Here is a 19,116-nt window from a genome sequence, read left to right on the forward strand (position 1 = left end):
TGTCCCAGAGTCTGTTTGGGCTATTTCTTTCTGGACAAACAACTGACCAATAGAATAGGTCAACTTTTCTACTATGAGGATAGTAGGTTGACATATGCTCATAGGTAAGCGCATCCATAAGGCTGGGGGAAGCTTTCCCTAAGTAAATTGAAGTAAATTGCCAAAATGTTATAGGCTAATTAGCCAATTAGCCTGTCTAGCTTCCCCTAGCCGTAAATAAGTTGTAGATTACTTTTAAATCGCATTGCCTACAGTCAGAAGGAAAGGCAGCACAGTTTGGAATGCAAATGGCTATTGCTGTAAAGAGAACACAATGAAAATACTCTAATTTCTCTTTCCATAATTTGTATTTTCACTACTTAATAAACTCTTAAGGATCGGACCATTTAAAAAAAAAATCACCTAAAGTGACACACCCAAATCGAACTGCCTGTAGCTCAGGACCTGAAACAAAGATATGCATATTCTTGATACCATTTGAAAGGAAACACTTTGAAGTTTGTGGAAATGTAAAATTATTGTTGGAGAATATAACACATTAGATCTGGTAAAAGATAATACAAACACAAAACATGTGATATCTTTTTTCATGTATCATCTTTGAAATGCAAGAGAAAGGCCATCATACAATATTGCAGTTTTAGGCGCAATTTACATTTTGGCCACTAGTTTGCAGCAGTGTGTGTGCAAAGTTTCAGATTGATCCAGTGAAGCATTGCAATAGTCTGTCCAAATGTGCCGAATTGATACATTTTCAAGTACATAACTATAGAGAACATACAATATGGTAATACAAAATGTAAGTTTACACACTCCCAGAAATGTCATACATGATGGATCATTAGCTTATACACTAACTTTCACACATCTAGATGGCCAGGCGTGGTGGGTGTGGAGCCAGAGACAGCAGGGGTTCAAACTGCAGAACCCAATTCCTACATTTGAATACAAAACTTATAAAACATCAAATTTTATCAAACAAAACTATGCTACATTTTATCTCTGGGACCCTCAGGATGACAAATCAGAGCAAGATTACTGAATGTAAGTACATTATTTCCCGTTGAGGTGAACGTATCAAACCATTTGCCTTGATAACATTTTTTTGTGGTTGTGCACTCTCCTCAAACAATAGCATGGTGTTTTTTCACTGTAATTGCTACTGCAAATTGGACAGTGCAGTTACATTAACAAGAATTTGACCTCTGCCCATATAAGACATGCCTATGTCCTGGGAAATGTTCTTGTTACTTACAACATCATGCTAATCACATTAGCGTATGTTAGCTCAACTGTCCCTGTATAGGGACACCGATCCCATAGTTAACATTTTGTTTTTGGACATGAATTTCCTCCTATAGTTTAGATGGACATCACATTTTATTTGTGTCTCCCATTCTCATTGGCCCATTATATGGACAACGTCGCTTTTATTGATGTTTGTCAGCAAAGTAGGCTACCCTGTAATTTGTCTTATTAAAGAAGATTCTGCTAATGTCTCCAGTCATATACTTTAAAGTGTAGAAGAAATGCATAAAATGTGTGTTTGCAAAGAAAGAAGAAACGTATCTGATATAGCCAATAGGCCACGCCATCTACCCTATACGCGCTCAGCCATGATTGACTGGCCTTTTTTGCAAACAGTGATTGAGTAATATTATTAGCCTAAATTATGACTATCCAATCTACTCATCACATTTCGAACATAAGTTTGCATGGAATGAATGGAATGCGTTATTATAAAGGTGCATTTTTACAGTGAAAATTGCTTTCCCCAAACTTGATACTAATGCGCCGTCTATGCATAGGCTTGTGATTTGGCGGTTCGTTACTCGTGTTGTTGGCTGAGAAAAAGTACACGTGGACAGTTATTCTAACATCTTCAAAGTGTGCGGTAAGAAGGACACACGTCATTGCATCCTCGACTTGCATGTTCTGTTAAGATTAAATTCCGTAATGTAAATGTGATTTCTGTCAGTCTGAGCACCGTGGGTGGACGCCCTAATCAGGTTACGCACCCAATGCATATGGGTCAGGTACAGTGCCTTGCGAAAGTATTCCGCCCCCTTGAACTTTGCGACCTTTTGCCACATTTCAGGCTTCAAACATAAAGATATAAAACTGTATTTTTTTGTGAAGAATCAACAACAAGTGGGACACAATCATGAAGTGGAACGACATTTATTGGATATTTCAAACCTTTTTAACAAATCAAAAACTGAAAAATTGGGCGTGCAAAATTATTCAGCCCCTTTACTTTCAGTGCAGCAAACTCTCTCCAGAAGTTCAGTGAGGATCTCTGAATGATCCAATGTTGACCTAAATGACTAATGATGATAAATACAATCCACCTGTGTGTAATCAAGTCTCCGTATAAATGCACCTGCACTGTGATAGTCTCAGAGGTCCGTTAAAAGCGCAGAGAGCATCATGAAGAACAAGGAACACACCTGGCAGGTCCGAGATACTGTTGTGAAGAAGTTTAAAGCCGGATTTGGATACAAAAAGATTTCCCAAGCTTTAAACATCCCAAGGAGCACTGTGCAAGCGATAATATTGAAATGGAAGGAGTATCAGACCACTGCAAATCTACCAAGACCTGGCCGTCCCTCTAAACTTTCAGCTCATACAAGGAGAAGACTGATCAGAGATGCAGCCAAGAGGCCCATGATCACTCTGGATGAACTGCAGAGATCTACAGCTGAGGTGGGAGACTCTGTCCATAGGACAACAATCAGTCGTATATTGCACAAATCTGTCCTTTATGGAAGAGTGGCAAGAAGAAAGCCATTTCTTAAAGATATCCGTAAAAAGTGTTGTTTAAAGTTTGCCACAAGCCACCTGGGAGACACACCAAACATGTGGAAGAAGGTGCTCTGGTCAGATGAAACCAAAATTGAACTTTTTGGCAACAATGCAAAATGTTATGTTTGGCGTAAAAGCAACACAGCTGAACACACCATCCCCACTGTCAAACATGGTGGTGGCAGCATCATGGTTTGGGCCTGCTTTTCTTCAGCAGGGACAGGGAAGATGGTTAAAATTGATGGGAAGATGGATGGAGCCAAATACAGGACCATTCTGGAAGAAAACCTGATGGAGTCTGCAAAAGACCTGAGACTGGGACGGAGATTTGTCTTCCAACAAGACAATGATCCAAAACATAAAGCAAAATCTACAATGGAATGGTTCAAAAATAAACATATCCAGGTGTTAGAATGGCCAAGTCAAAGTCCAGACCTGAATCCAATCGAGAATCTGTGGAAAGAACTGAAAACTGCTGTTCACAAATGCTCTCCATCCAACCTCACTGAGCTCGAGCTGTTTTGCAAGGAGGAATGGGAAAAAAATGCAGTCTCTCGATGTGCAAAACTGATAGAGACATACCCCAAGCGACTTACAGCTGTAATCGCAGCAAAAGGTGGCGCTACAAAGTATTAACTTAAGGGGGCTGAATAATTTTGCACGCCCAATTTTTCAGTTTTTGATTTGTTAAAAAAGTTTGAAATATCCAATAAATGTCGTTCCACTTCATGATTGTGTCCCACTTGTTGTTGATTCTTCACAAAAAAATACAGTTTTATATCTTTATGTTTTAAGCCTGAAATGTGGCAAAAGGTCGCAAAGTTCAAGGGGGCCGAATACTTTCGCAAGGCACTGTAAATGTCTCAAATGTCCGGTAAATTCAAATGCTGCAGGTCAAATGTCCAGCGCCACGTTTTCATAACGGAAACCCTGGATTGTGTGTGATTGTACACTACCCATGACCCACATAAATGGGTAAGTAAAATGAGAATAAACACTATAAAATGACAGCAGGGGCACAACAATCATGTGAATATAAACATTTTGGGGATACTGTACATAGAGGGGAGGGGTAGACACTGACCAACTAGTGAAATGCTCCTATATAACCCCTGAAAGTACATGCAATATTACAATAAAATACTAAAACTATCCAGGATACTATAATAGCACAGACCTCACAGACTGGATGATACTGATTATGATTCAAATAATACTGTCTACAAGAATACTGTCTGCAATTGAATTATGTGTACAGTTATTCTATTGCATATTGTGCCAGGAAAACAGAGATCCTGTCACGGTTGTGTGTAGATATGGACCATGGCGCAACGTACGTTGAGTTCTATATATTTATTATAAAGTTACAAAAAACAAAAGGAAACAAATTACGAACTGTAACATAGGAGGTGTACAGACACTAACTCCAAACACCAAATTCAATATCCCACAAACACAAGTGGGAACAAATACTACTTAAATATGATCCCCAATTAGAGACAACGATTACCAGCTGCCTCTAAATGGGAATCATACAAATCACCAACATAGAAAATTAAACCTAAAACCCCACATAGAAATAATAAACTAGAACACCCCCCAGTCACACCTTGACCTACTCCATCATAGAAAATAAAGTCTTTCTATGGTCAGGATGTAACAGATCTGTTTCCGCTCTGTTACTGTACTCCTCATTTCCCTTTGGTATACAGTATATCCTGTACTGTATTCTCCCTCAACACTCATGTCCTCTCCAGTCCACTATTCTCTCTCCTTCCCTTCCTGAATCCTAACACAGCTAGCATACCCTGCTGACAACCCCCAGAGAGAGAGAGGCTGTGAGGGGAGGATAAGGACTATAATGGGTAATGCCAACTGGGGTCAACATGACGGCATGGTATCAGGTGGCTTGTGGGTAGGCTAGGCAGGCTACAACATAAGCAGATAGCACAAAAGGGGTATGGTTAACGCAGTCTTCAGCTATGGTGACCAGATTGGTCTGTTCACAGAAATGAAAAGTACAAGCCTCTGACACTCACTTCGGTTTGTACTGCTATTAACAACGTTACTGAGATAGAACAAAACAAATCCCCACCAAAAACTCAATCATAACCAATGTAAACATAGCCTACTTATTACAGTTAGAGAGCTAAATGTGTTTGTAATAAATTAATTACAAAGTTTCCAACTATCCAGGTTTGTACATTGCCAAATGTTCTGAGTCACATCAACACGGCTATCTATGGTCATCAGCTTCCTTCCTTGGCTTAGACGAAAACCTATTATGAAAGACTTTCCATGAAGTTTCCAGATGAGCTCAGCAAAAAGAAAGGGTGTGGGAAGAAAGGTAACTTCCACACAAAGCTACTTCCATAATAGGACTGTTCCCTGGAACCTGGCTGTCTGTCAGTCTATCTGTCTGTCTCCCTCTGGTCTGGACAGCTGTCCAGCAGGCAGCAGCAGCCAGCTTGCCCATAATGAATTTAGCATGCCAGGACTAGGGACTAGGGAGCTTGCGATCTAGAAATATTTGTCCTGCTCACAGGCTTCAAGTTATTCATGGCAAAGCTGATGCATTGTATGTGTCATAACATACCCGCATGGCATGCATAGAAAACATTACAACATAGACAGATGACATACCTAAGAGTTCTTCATAATCACAAGTCAGATTTCCTGACACATTGTTAAGTTCCTGTTTAATTCAGTTTGACATAGCTCAGCCAATTTGAACTCAGATATTATTGAGTATGACTGGTACGCAGTGCGAAAGCCACTGTCTGACGAGGCTGTCTGTGTCCCTTGTGGACAGACAGGACAGCAGGAAACATTCCCATTTTTTTTGTATTGAATTACTCAATGTTATTTCCCTTCCCCCTGTCTACCTTCTCCACCAGGACTGGTAAATCCCCCTTTTCCTCTCTCCCTGCACTACCCAGATTATTTTGGTCAGCTTAATGTCAGAGGTCAGATCAAACTCATTTGACCACACCTGCAGCCTTAGACAGGCATAAGGCAGGAATTATTTCAGCACACTAACGAGTACAATAATCTGTACTCTTGTCTTCACTCAGCAGATCCATTTACATTTGTTGTGGATTTTAGGTTGTGGTATCACGTACACAAATGGCATTACCTAAACGTAAGGTGTTTGCTGGAAAAGTCTGATATTGCTAATGCTTTTCCCTCCATTTTAAGTATGAAGTATTTCTCGTCTTTCCCCAACGTTGGCTATAATTTCCTCTCTAGCCAGTTTAGTATCAAAGACTACTGTATCCCTCCAGGATGCTGTACCTGCCAAGAAAGCCCAGCTGTTCTGCTCTGACAATCATATGATAGGCATCATCAGACCACTGGTTCTGAAGCCCAGTCCTCCAATGCAGTATGGAGCTCAGAATAATAACATAACATAAACAGCAGCTGACATCATGAAACTAACTCTACCCTCAAGGAGAAATAAAAAGCAATGCCTTATATAGAAGTTTAGACATGGAGATATGGGTAAAGATATTATAATTGCATTGTAACCCTCTGTAAAACAACAATGACATTACATCGGCTTGTTGAATTCACTTTTATTTGATAAAACCGAGTCTAAAGTTATAAATAGCTCTCTAAGGTCTGCAATGACTGACATGACAAGAGGAAAACTGCTGACTGAGGAGTAAGTTGAAAGCCGGACTAAGTTTGTTAAAAAGGCGCGCCCCACAGTTTAAGAACCTCTGTTCTAGAAGACCTTATCATATTTTATAATCCCCCAGGTTGTTTGCCCTATGTTGCCCTGGGCCTGAACATTTTCCCCCTCCCATCTCTGTGATGGGGTAATACTGCTGTGTGTTCCAAGTTCCAATCACAGCGGTCCCAACAAATAGGAGACCACCCACTGTGCACAGATGTCAATTCAATGTCTATTCCACGTTGGTTCAACACAATTTCATTGAAATGACGTGGAAACAAAGTTGATTCAACCTGTGTCTGCCCAGTTTCCAGTATTTTGTCTAAAAACAAGACAATCATGTTATTATCAAGCTTTACAGACTATAATTAAGTTTTGAGCAGTGAATGCTCCTCAGAGGAGGAGGGGAGGTCCATCCTATTCAGTGAATGTCAGATAAATAAAAATAGTGAAACATTTAAAAAAAATATATGTTTTAGATAAAACTGTACTAAATATATTCAAGTTACCAAATAACTGATTAGAACACACTGTTTTGCAATGAAGGTCTACAATAGCCTCAACAGCAGCACTCTCAGGGGTGTAGCAGGAGGGCAGCTATTTTCGTCCTACTCTAGGTACATTGACTTCATTACAAAACCTAGGAGGCTTAAGGTTCTCAACACCTTCCATAGACTTACACAGTAATTATGGCAACTTGTGGAGGATGTCCTCCAACCTATCAGAGCTCTTGCAGCATAAACTGACATGTTGTCTACTCAATCAAAGGATCAGAGAATAAATCTATTACTGAAAGCTTAAGCTACCGCTAGCTTGCACTGCAGTGCAAAAAAAATGTGGTGAGTAGTTGACTCAAAGAGAGAGATAAAGACAATAGTGTTTTGAACAAATAAATTTCTTCAAAAATGAAGGAGACGCATCAGAGAGAAAGTGAGAGACGGAAGCTAACAGAACGAAATGGGGATAAACCTACCTGAATTTATCCAATGAAAACTGTTGTTTGCAACTGTTTGGACGACTACTGGTTACACCCTAGATCAGCTAGATGCAGGCAAGAGTGTGGAAGGCGGTATTGAATGTGTCACTGTCACCTTGATTACTCTAATTTGTCTCTCGGCCTGTGCACCTACGTTATAAACTTCCATTCATAGGCTAGGTTGTAGCAACCTCACAATGGGTATAGGGAAAATTTGAATATAACCTCTCTTGGGTAGGGGGCAGTATTTTGACAACCGGATGAAAAGCGTGCCCAAAGTAAACTGCCTGTTACTCAGGCCCAGAAGCTAGGATGTGCATATAGATTTGGATAGAAAACAGTCTAAAGTTTCTAAAACTGCTAAAATAATGTCTATGAGTATAACAGAACTGATTTGGCAGGCGAATCAATGAGGACAAACCATCCAGGGGAATTTTTTTTTGAGGTCATAGGATTTTCCAATTGTTTTCTATGGGATACCCTTATTATTAGGAACCTGGTCATATGGCTTCCACTATATGTCAATAGTCTTTAGAAATTGTTTGATGTTTTTCTTTTGAGAAATGAAGAAGTAGTCCTATTCATTGTAAGTGTCACTCCAGGTAGACTACTGTTTTGGTGAACAGGAGCGTTCTCCACGTTGTTTTTATCCGGTATTAGAAACAGTTTATTCCGTCTTAAATTGTATCGATTATTTAGGGTACCTGAGGTTTTAGGGTACCTGAGGTTGGATTAGGAACGTTGTTTGAAATGTTTGGACCAAGTTTACAGGTAAGATTCTTTTAGATACTTTGTAGGCATGTTGGGTGAGTTGAAACCAGTGCATTTCTGAATCAAACGCGCCAAATAAATTGACATTTTTGGGGGGACATAAAGAAGAACATTATCGAACAAAAGGCCCATTTGTAATGTTTCTGGGACATTTTGGAGTGCCAACAGAAGATCTTCAAAGGTAAGGCATTAATTATATCGCTATTTCTGACTTTTGTGTCGCACCTACCTGGTTGAAAAATTATTTTCATGTGTTTGTATGCGGGACGCTATCCTCAGATAATCGCATGGTGTACTTTCGCCGTAAAGCCTTTTTGAAATCTGACACAGCGTCTGGATTAACAAGAAATCAAGCTTTATTTTGATGTATAACACATAGATTTTCAAGAATGTTAAATATTTGAATTTAGTATTTTTAAATTTCGCGCTGTGCAATTTCACCGGATGTTGGCCAGGTAGGAAGCTAACGTCCTATAGCTAAACTATAAATTGACTGAATGGTTGTTCCAATTTATTGTGGGTGGGGGGGTGGGGGGGGGGGGGGGGGGGGGGGGGTGTCTAGCTAAGTGCTTTGGTAAAATGTGATAAACAAAAACCGCCATTGGGACATTAACTTATTGAGACTTACATCGAAGTTACTTAACAGTGTATTTATTGTTAATGAGTTTCTTAAACGAGTCTATTGTCTTTTGTTCGAATAAGATGCAGTAGTAGCCGTATATCCAGTCATGCGGCGTTTCTGCTTCATTCACTCCAGCTGTTGCTTACATCTGCAAGCACAACGAAATGTTCGTGGCTCATTCTCAAAATTCTCAGAAAATCGAAACGACGCGTTATTACATGGTTACTACACCACGTTTCATATAATTTTCTTTGACGAATGTAAATAAAAAAATGATGTAAAAACTTACCATGTTTGGGGAACGCAACTTATGAATCACCAACCATCCAGCGTCAGTGATTTGTTACACAAAATCGCATATGATGTTATTCGATTGAGTTTTTTATACCCTCTTTGGGATTTCCTGCCAAAATAAGCGCTAATAGTGTTCCCTTGAACCCTTTTGACTTGACAAAGTAATAGTTCGGCTACAGGAATTGAAAAACCTTACATTCAGGAGGATTCATTCGATTCTAAGAAACCACTCCCATACGGTGCTTTGTCCAGTATGATGTCACCCGTACGAGAAAAGTGTTTGCCCCCCGACCCCCACCGCTGGGTAATGTTAACCCTTTATTTTGTGATTTAATCTTTATTTAACCCTTTATGTTGAAGGCAAGCATACAGTATATTAAACACATGTGGTGCTTATCAATTTACTTATTCTATTATGTTTTGTACATCTCAAATTCTTCATACACAACTTTATCATTTGGAATATACTAAGGCTAATAATAATACGTGTGATACCTTGATTACACATTTCTGTCTGATGAAGGGTCATATGCTTTGATGAAAATAACAAACTGGATAGGCAATGGTGTTGTATGAACTAGATGCCATTGTTGAACTGGACGTTTGCAATAAATGTCATTAAAACAAAGAGAGTTGGTTTTACACTTACACTGCTATGTGACCAATACAATTTGATTTGATATGACTTTGATTTGATGGGCTCTGCTGAACTCAGCTGTGTGAGAAATAATCCTGTATCCAAATAATGAACCCTTCTGCACCTAAATCCTGTCTGACTCCTGATGCTTCGCACCCCCCTGACAAAACATTGGAGTCCAATACCTTACAAATTGTTATTTTCGTTTTCAATATCACATGTAATTGTTAGGTCCTAACAACAACAAGGAACATTTTTATTTCAAATTATGTTTTGATTAAAGTCGTTCAGTTTTTTATACGTTCAGTTTTTTTGCTTCATCTTGGGGGAAAAATGACTCCAGCTGGTAAAAATCATGTAAAATATGTTGGTAGTTTGAGGGTTAAAATAATTTGATGATGACACAGAAAAGTTGGAAAGTAGTCTCTGCGGCACAATAACTGACCAAATGTGCAACAAGGGGTGACGAGTATCTTGAAATTGCTGTAGAAAAGGTAATTTGGTTAGAATTGCTACATCTACGCTGCAGTTGTTACATTTTGCTTCAGCAAGGACCGTGATAGCAAATAAATGATACATTATTACCATAATGTATATTCCAATACTTCCGCCTTGGTCAGCGTGATTGTGGACCACGTGACTAAACACGGACTAAACATCATTTCAACAAAGCAAATCGTGAGTCTGCAGTACAATTTTTCATTGAGTTTCATGTGTCATTGGTGGATTTAATGCGTTTTAGTTGCTGCCATACAAACGGTATTTTTGAAAACGTCATCTTAACGGTCTTTACTTGCTAAAAATGTTAATGCCTAATGTTAGTGGCATTATAGCTAGCCTGCTAGCTTAGTGGCTAATAGCTAACGGTAACGTTAGTTGTGCATATCAGAAGATTAAACATCTAACGTTACTTTTCCAAACTTTAGCTAGTTTTAGATTCGTGAATGTGGTGCTGTTGCCAATGTAGATTGTCGTAACTTGTTTCTGTCTAGCAACAGCTTATGATGTCGGGGTGGCACCTGTCATTGAAGCTGGTGGATCAGCCCAAATCCACCTTCCACTTCCCCGAGACTATGCCTGGAGACGTGTCTCCCGGCGGGTACCGAGTCTCTACTCTGAAACAACTCGTTTCGGCACAGCTCCCGGATTCCCTACCGGACCCCGAACTCATAGGTTTGCATTCCATAAGCGAACAACTCACATGTTAGCTAACTTATTTACGATTTGCTTCTGATGTTTTTTAAATTTATTTAATATGTCAGAGCTGGTACACTGTGGTCGCAAGTTGAAGGATGACCTGTCTTTAGACTCCTGTGGGATCCAGCCTGGATCCACCCTGCACATCCTCAAAAGGACCTGGCCTGAACCAGACATCAATCCAGGTGGGTTTTGACAGACCAACTCTAACCCGCTTAGAAGCGCCATATCACTAGACATTTCCATTTATAAGGTTACTTCTGCAAAGAACCATAGTAATTTATCTCTCCTGTCTTTCTCCCTTTGTCTGTAGAGCCAGTGAACAGGACGACTGCAGCCAGGGAGTTCCGTGTGCTGCAGGCAGCCCTCCACTCCAACTCCACCTACAGAGACTCGGTAATAACATTGTTATGGTGTTGAGAATGAAAATGTAGAAGGATGTCTTTATCAGAAATCCTATTATATCAGTTACAGTGGGGTCCAAAATGATTGACAACCTTGATAAAGATTAGCAATAAGGAATGTATAAAATACACTGAACAAAAATATAAACACAAAATGTAAAGTGTTGGTCCCGTGTTTCATGAGCTGAAATAAAAGAGCCCAGAAATGTTCCATATGCACAAAAAGCTTAATTCTCTCAAGTTTTGTGCACACATTTGTTTTCATCCCTGTTAGTGAGCATTTCTCCTTTGCCAAGATAATCTGTCCTCCTGACAGGGGTGGCATATTAAGAAGCTGATTAAACAGCATGATCATAACACAGGTGCACCTTGTGCGGTGGACAATAAAAGCCCACTCTAAAATGTGCAGTTTTGTCACACAACACAATCCCACAGATGTCTCAAGTTTTGAGGGAGCATGCAATTGGCATACTGACTGCAGGTATGTCCACCAGAACTGTTGCTATAGAATTTAATGTTGATTTCTCTACCATCAACCTCCTCAATGTCTTTTTAGAGAATTTGGCAGTATGTCCAACTGGCCTCACAACCGCAGACCATGTGTATGGCGTAGTGTGGGCAGGCAGTTTGTCAACATTGTGAACAGAGGGCCCCATGGTGGCGTTGGGTTATGCTATGGGCAGGCATTCGCTACGGACAACAAACACAATTGCATTTTATCGATGGCAATTTGAATGCACAGAGAAACCATGGTGAGATCCTGAGGCCCATTGTCGTGCCAATTATGGTGGTCACACCAGATACTGACTGGTTTTCTGAGCCAAGCCCCAACCTTTTTTTAAGGTATCTGAGTCCGACATAAACATATCTTTATTCCCAGTCATATGAAATCCATAGATTTAGAGCCCAATGAGTTTATTTCAATTGACTGATTTCCTTATGTGAACTGTAACTCAGTAAAATCTTTGAAATTGTTTCGTGTTGGGTTTATATTTTTGTTCAGTAGAAATAATTCAAATACTGAGCTATATTTTATGCTCAAAAGAATGGGAAAGTTATATTATTTTATACTAATACAATTGGCCAAAGAAAGATACTTTGTTTAATTAGTAGTACTACTCAAAAAGGTAGTGGTGAAGAATTGACACCCCTAAAAATTATTATAAATGAAGTAGTCAAAGGTGTAGTATTTGGTTCCATATTCCTAGCTCACAATGACTACATCAAGCTTGTAACTATACAAACGTGTTGGATGCATTTGCAGTTTGTTTTGGTTGTGTTTCAGATTATTTTGTGCCCAATAGAAATTAGTGGTAAATACTGTATTGTCATTGTGGAGTCACTTTTTAGTTGTAAATATGAATATAATATGTTTCTAAACACTTGTACATTAATGTGAATTATACCAGGATTACGGATAACCCTGAATGAATTGTGAATAATTATGAGTGACAAAGTTACATAGTGTCAAAGATCCTACCTCCAAAACATGCTAACCTCTCACCATTACCAATAACAGGGGAGGTTAGCATGTCTTGGGGGTAAGATCTTTGACTCTGTAAATCTGTCATCATTATTCATGACTGTTACTTGTTAAATAAAAATATATTTATCTGGGCAATTGTTTTAGTATAAAACAATTATAATTTCCCAATTTTTATTTAGCATACACTAGCTCAGTATTTTAATGATTTATCTTATACAGTCATTATTGCTCTTCTTTATCAAGGGTGTCAATCATTTCGAACCCCACAGTATATAACTTAATTTGCTTTCCCAGGTGTTTAAGATGCTGACTAATAAGGAGTCTCTAGATCAGATCATTGTGGCCACGCCAGGGCTTAGATCTGACCCGGTAGCGCTAGGCAAGTACTGATTAGCCCTGCCCGTTATGACATAACATCATCCTAACCATGTCACCAAGGAGGTTATCTCTTACAATGCTGCTTCTGAATCTTGCAGGAGTGCTCCAAGACAAAGATCTATTTGTGCAATTCACAGACCCTAACATGCTGGATGTGTAAGTGTTTTTGTTCCATATACTGTAGAATGACTTTGTCATGCCATGTTGTGAATGAGTAAGTTAGACTGTGGATTTGTGACATTAGGGATAATACTAAAGTATTAAACGTTTTGCCTTGTAGGTTGATCAGTTCTCACCCAGCCCTGGTCAATGCCATCATCCTGGTCCTCCACTCAGTGGCTGGCAGCATGCCTGCTCAGTCCAGCGCCGGCTCCTCCCGCAACGTCTCCTCCAGCTCCTACAGTGACATGCCAGGTGAGCATCACACTGGTGGAAACTACAGGGTGGTGTTCAATAGGTTAGACTGTAGAAAAATGGTTTGCAACGAAAAACAAGAATCTGTTCTTATTGGACAAGGTTCAGGTAGCACCTCCCTGTTTCATTCTTTTTCAAAACGTTTAGTCCCTACTGAACACGACCCAGTGATGGCCACATCGGTCTGTCACTCACCATCACTAAGACTGGAACATGTATGACGTTTGCGTTGTCTTGTCTGCAGGAGGGTTTATGTTTGAGGGCATGTCTGATGACGATGAAGATTTCCAATTGGTGAGTCAATCTAGCTGGATTGAGATTAAAAATGTAAATATAGATGGAGTATAGCCAACATCATTGCTATGTGTGTAACTAGAGCAATCAGGCAGGACCATCCAACCGAACCGGGGGCCCAGCAGGAATGCGGCCAGTGTCCCTTGGCCATAGTGGAGCTACAGGCCCTCGACCCATAACACAGAGTGAGCTGGCCACTGCCCTGGCCCTGGCCAGTACTCCTGAGAGCAGTGCTGTTACTCCCACTGCAGGGGCGCAGGTAAAGAATGTCCCATCATGCTCCCTCAACACACAAACGCACTCCTCTACCAGTGACACAGAGCAGACACTTGCCCTTCTAACTGCGTGCCCTTTGTTCTGTGTTGCAGCAGGACACCTCATCTGGAGTGCCTCCCACGCCAGCAGGGACTCCTGTCAGCAATGACCTTTTCAGCCAGGCACTGCAGCAGGCTCTGCAGGCCTCCAGCATGTCCTCTCTGCAGGTCAGTCTCTTTTCCTTTCCTCTTCTCCTCTCTACTCTCTCATTCTCTCCTTTCCCTCTCCTCCTTTCCTCTCACTATCTCCTCTCAATGTGCTACATGAGCCACGAGGACAGACCAGATCCACATGTCTCGACCTTTTAAAGGACAACACTGAGGATAGAAGCTGTGCTCTTAATCATACTGCCTGGAGCAATGGCACTCGCTGCGTTTCTATTTGGTCTCTCTCTAGCTGGAGTAATGACGGCCTAAGCTTCAATGCCTCTGACTGTGTGTTTTAGTCTGTTTGCCAGTAGTTTTAAGGGTAGCTTTGTTCTACTGTCTTATAGGGGCGTTGGCAGTCCCAGCTGCAGCAGCTGAGAGACATGGGGATCCAGGATGAGGAGCTGATGTTACGGGCGCTCCAGGCTACAGAGGGGGACATCCAGTCAGCTCTGGAGCTCATCTTCGCTGGAGGGCCAGGACTCTGAGCCAAGCCAGGGCCCTGAGAGAGGAGAGTGCATGGGGAAACGTCTCTACACAGACCCAAGCTGATGCTCTGGTCATTCTGCCATTAGGCTGTGATATGAGAGAGAGGAGAGTGCAGGGGGAAACGTCTCTACACAGACCCAAGCTGATGGCTCTGGTCATTCTGCCATTAGGCTGTGATATGGACACTTATATGGACACACTGCTTCAGACATGAAGACCTCATTACTACTCCTCTACCCTTTCATACACAGCCTAAATGGAACAACCTTTAAATGAGTTAGTCAGATTCAGGGGTAGATAAGGTACATGTTTATCTTTATTACAAGTCAAAAACAAAAATAATAAATATTTTGCCAGCCATTTTTAAAGGAGGTTTGTTGCTAGCCCCTGAAGGCTTTAAACTCATCGCTGTGTGAATATATACATAATGAAAGAGGGTTGTGTTCTACCAGAAATCTTCATTTTGTTTCAGACACTAGCATTGACTCAGATCTGCTATAAAATATGCCTTGGAAGAAAGCAGTGTTGAGATTACCCCTAGAGTCTAATTGTGATTCATACAGTTGTACACTAGGTGGCAATGTCTAACCTCTTACTATAGTTCCTTTGCGATTCCATTCAATAGAGAAATCAGGAGTAGAAATTTGACAAATATGGCTAGCTGATGTTTGAACTGATTCTGAAACTGGTTCAGTTTGGCTGCCAGATCAATAAACACATACATAATGTAATAGTTGTTTGAGAGTAAATGTAAATACCAGTATTAGACTATTTTAGTGGTTTGATTAAAATATAGGCTCATCCAACATGTATGAGACTTATTACATTTTTACTCTTTTAACAGCTGACATTATGCAAACATTGTACTGCAGAAGGATAACCTTGTATCCATTCTAAGTACCATTCATTCAGATGTTATTGTGTCTGAGCTGAACACGGTCGCTAAGAGCAAATGGCTTTTCTCAATATTCAAATGAGCTTGCTCTTTAAACAACCAGACCCATTTTGTGTGCTGCTTTGTCTCATTGTCTCCCATTGGGGTGCTGTGGAAGAAGAGGACAAATTGTGTGCCCAGCTCACCCTACCATTCTCAATCTTCAGTAATTGCCCTGCTTAGTTTTATAAGTGCGTCTTGTTGAATGGGGCCTTTCATGAGCACAGCACCCAAACAGTGCTTTGTGTCCTTCTGTCCCCATTACCATTTTATATGCAGGCCGTGCACACCTGCAGGCAATTTCCCTGTGAATATCTCTTACAGTTTCAAAGTGAGGTCTCTCGCTGGACTCTTCAGAACTTATTCAAATGATGTCGAGTCTTCAATTGGTTAATACAACGCCTTTCAAGCTAATTTAAATAAATAATGATGCACCATAGCAATTGACTTACTGTAGGCTTATTAGACAGTATATTGGTCTTCTTTGTTTGATAGATCACGTTAAAAGCATTGCAGTAATGGTAGAGGATTGTTGAATAGAAATGGTTTATTCTGCTGGTCGTTGCCATGTCAGACCTATCCTCTTAACTGCAGCATCACATCCTCAAACCTCCAACAATATACTGTCACAACATCCAGGGAAGTTGCCATGGAGACTCATTTATCTGATTCAGATGGGGATATGTAATCACATTGCACATCTTCACAGTTTGCTGTCATTGCACTACGTTTAGGTTACACACATTCTTTCGCTTTATTTTCTCCACTCGGAGGACAACGCAAAGACGCTTTCCTCGTCTGCTCCCTGACATCAAAATGGAGGTGAAAGAAGGTGCTGTCCAGACAGATTTGTTCAGTCACACTATACACCTGTGGCTGTATAGTGACCTCTCTCTCCCTTCTGTCCATGCAGACAGGCTTGTGTGGGACCTAGGAGGATGAGGGTGAAAATAGGGTGTTATTTGTGGATGAAGGCATTGTCTTGGCTGGGTAGGAAACGGCACTTAATCGGGTGAGTAACTAATGTTTGACTAAAACAGTAGAGGGACAGAATAAATGCAGGGAAATAGGGGAGGACAGTCATTCCTCCCATCCTTTCTCTCCCCATTACCCCTGTCCCCCAGAGTCTTAGGTCATTATAGCTCCTCTTCTCTCATGTATTCTTCTCCTCTGTGAATGCCCGACTATATGCAGACTGCAGACACAGCGACTCAACCCAGGTTCATAGCTGGTTCACATGGCCCCGAAGACAATTACCTTTCATGAGTACAGCAGCTCCAAGCTCTGCACCACTCTGCTCCAGCTCTCTTTCATCTAAACCACTGTTACGACAACATAGTTGGTTGGAAGAAGCTGTAATTCAAAAAGAAGGACAATAAATTACATAGAGACTGTTGGCTGGGTGTTTCTGAGTATAGTGGCCTTGCTATGCAGCAGACAGAACTATCCACATTGTCCAACACGACATTGACCTGTAGATTCAGGGGATGGATTAGGACAGTCCTACTTAATTATACTGTATGTCTACACAGTGCAAAACTCTTTGCATCCATAATAGACCATTTAAAGCAGAGTAAAAGCTAAATTAATCTAACTGCCAGAGACTGCAGAATAATAACAGGTTTCACTTCGGGTCACCTCCTCACACGTGTCAGAAGGGAACTGGAGGAGAGTTGCTTTATTGTCTCCCCATTTTGTTTTTGTCTTTTTAAACGATGCAATTCATGTGTTATTAGCATCAAGTCTGTTTACCTGAGATTGCTTTCTGCCAGGCATGACTGGGCTGAATATGAAATGAGTTGGTGATGGACAAGGGCCATTTTTTCTATCCATCTGTGGAATGGATGCATTCTGCTTTCAAGCCATGTCTTTCAGGCCTGTGGGTTTCAGGCCTGTGGGCTTCAAGCCTGTGGGTTTCAAGCCATGTCTTTCAGGCCTGTGGGTGCTCTTTTGTCCACCAAAGGACACTTTGATGCATTTCCTCTCAGGTGTTTTAACCCTTGGTGGGCGTTTTAACCCTGGGAGAGTGTGATATCGCAGCAGTGGGAGAAAGGTTAGAAATGATGCATCTCTCCAGAGCAGTAGAAAGGACCGCCATGGAGATGCTGTGTGGTAGAGAACGATAAGAGTGTCTGAATAAGATTTATACGTTAATCTAAACAAAACAGCAATACCCTGAATCGCCTTGGGTGGATTCTCAGGAGAGTATATTAACACACTCCTGTTCAGGTATCAACTAATTAGTTCATTGCAGATTTATGTCGACCTTGTGTGGGGAAAATATTTCTCCACATTTTCACAAAAGAGGTAGAAGTGGATCACACATTCCCTGCCTTATCCTTATTGCTTTTGGTTGTCGGTGGTAACATCCATCTGTCTGCCCTCTGTCTCTTCATACAAGCTGTATGTAATAGAAAACACTGTAGACTTTATAGGCCAGCTTGGCTCCATTGTGAGGCTCTCAAAGGATGTTTACACATTGATCTAGCCCCACCTAACAACAGGAGGCAACAGGAGAAGAGCTGGGGAGAGGAGCACGCTAACGAACACGGATTCCTTTTCAGGAGCAGAAAGAGCATCAAAGCCATGTGGCCTGAATCCCAAGGCCGTCTGGTCTGCTTGTTAAAGCCACGCCTGTGTGTTTAAATGAAGGATTCTCTAGCACCATCACACACCATCACAGCCCAGGGTGTGTTCTCTGTAATCTCAACCGCTGTTCTCTGTCTCTCAGAGCTCTCCTGTAGTCGTTTATTAATTCATGAATTAAGTATGCTCTCGAAGAAAGACGCTAGAGACCGACTCAGACCGTGTTTGGCTTATACAGCAATTAATACATTTCCTCTGTACAGATCTTGGGTCAGTTAATTAAATCACTATAATATCATCACGGCCGGACGGTGTGCAGTGAGAACAGGGTTGGGATTGTGTGGTGGAGCAGATGACCATTCACTACTAGGTCGACATCAGTGACTTTATCCTCTCTTACTATTCTTTCAATACCCCGTCTGTGAATCAACCAACAGAGTAGCGCTATGGCACTTACCATTGAATAGACCCATACCATGGTAACTGGTAACCACAACGGTATGGAGTTAAAAACATCTTTTGGATTATCATTTTTTTTTGTAACATGTTTGTTGCAGCATCAAGAAAGAGCCAACAGACAAGAGGGTTTTGGACTCATAAACTCTACTTTATTTAGGTTGAAACTTGATGCCTCTATGTCCCCATACAATACATTCAGTATATACATTTGGCGATGAGGGACTGTACAGATA

At 40.9% G+C, this 19,116-nt stretch overlaps 2 protein-coding genes across 8 annotated transcripts in view; one reads left to right on the forward strand and one right to left on the reverse strand.

The window, feature by feature from the left end:
• Positions 1-9,408, reverse strand: part of LOC110506452 (CD276 antigen) — a 77,638-nt gene extending 68,230 nt beyond the window's left edge. For both annotated transcript variants that reach the window (XM_021586063.2, XM_021586062.2), the window contains exon 1: positions 9,140-9,408. The gene's annotated coding sequence lies outside the window, so the exon portion shown is untranslated. The remainder of the gene's footprint in view (positions 1-9,139) is intronic.
• Positions 9,409-10,173: 765 nt separating this feature from the next.
• LOC110506453 (ubiquitin-like protein 7) lies at positions 10,174-15,710 on the forward strand. 6 transcript variants are annotated; one of them, XM_021586065.2, is made up of 12 exons: positions 10,176-10,459; positions 10,774-10,954; positions 11,044-11,163; positions 11,292-11,374; positions 13,163-13,247; positions 13,345-13,402; positions 13,527-13,660; positions 13,905-13,954; positions 14,037-14,213; positions 14,323-14,436; positions 14,763-14,926; positions 15,010-15,710. In XM_021586065.2, exons 1-11 carry the CDS (start codon positions 10,352-10,354, stop codon positions 14,901-14,903), a joined length of 1,251 nt encoding a protein of 416 aa, XP_021441740.2. In that variant the 5' UTR covers positions 10,176-10,351; the 3' UTR covers positions 14,904-14,926; positions 15,010-15,710. The 6 variants fall into 6 exon arrangements, with proteins under 6 accessions (XP_021441741.2, XP_021441740.2, XP_021441739.2 ...); XM_021586066.2 differs by having other exon boundaries at positions 10,174-10,459; positions 14,326-14,436; positions 14,763-15,710; XM_021586064.2 differs by having other exon boundaries at positions 10,177-10,459; positions 14,763-15,710.
• Positions 15,711-19,116: the final 3,406 nt, after the last annotated feature.

This window comes from Oncorhynchus mykiss, chromosome 26, assembly GCF_013265735.2.
Source record: "Oncorhynchus mykiss isolate Arlee chromosome 26, USDA_OmykA_1.1, whole genome shotgun sequence".
Lineage (NCBI taxonomy): Eukaryota > Metazoa > Chordata > Actinopteri > Salmoniformes > Salmonidae > Oncorhynchus > Oncorhynchus mykiss.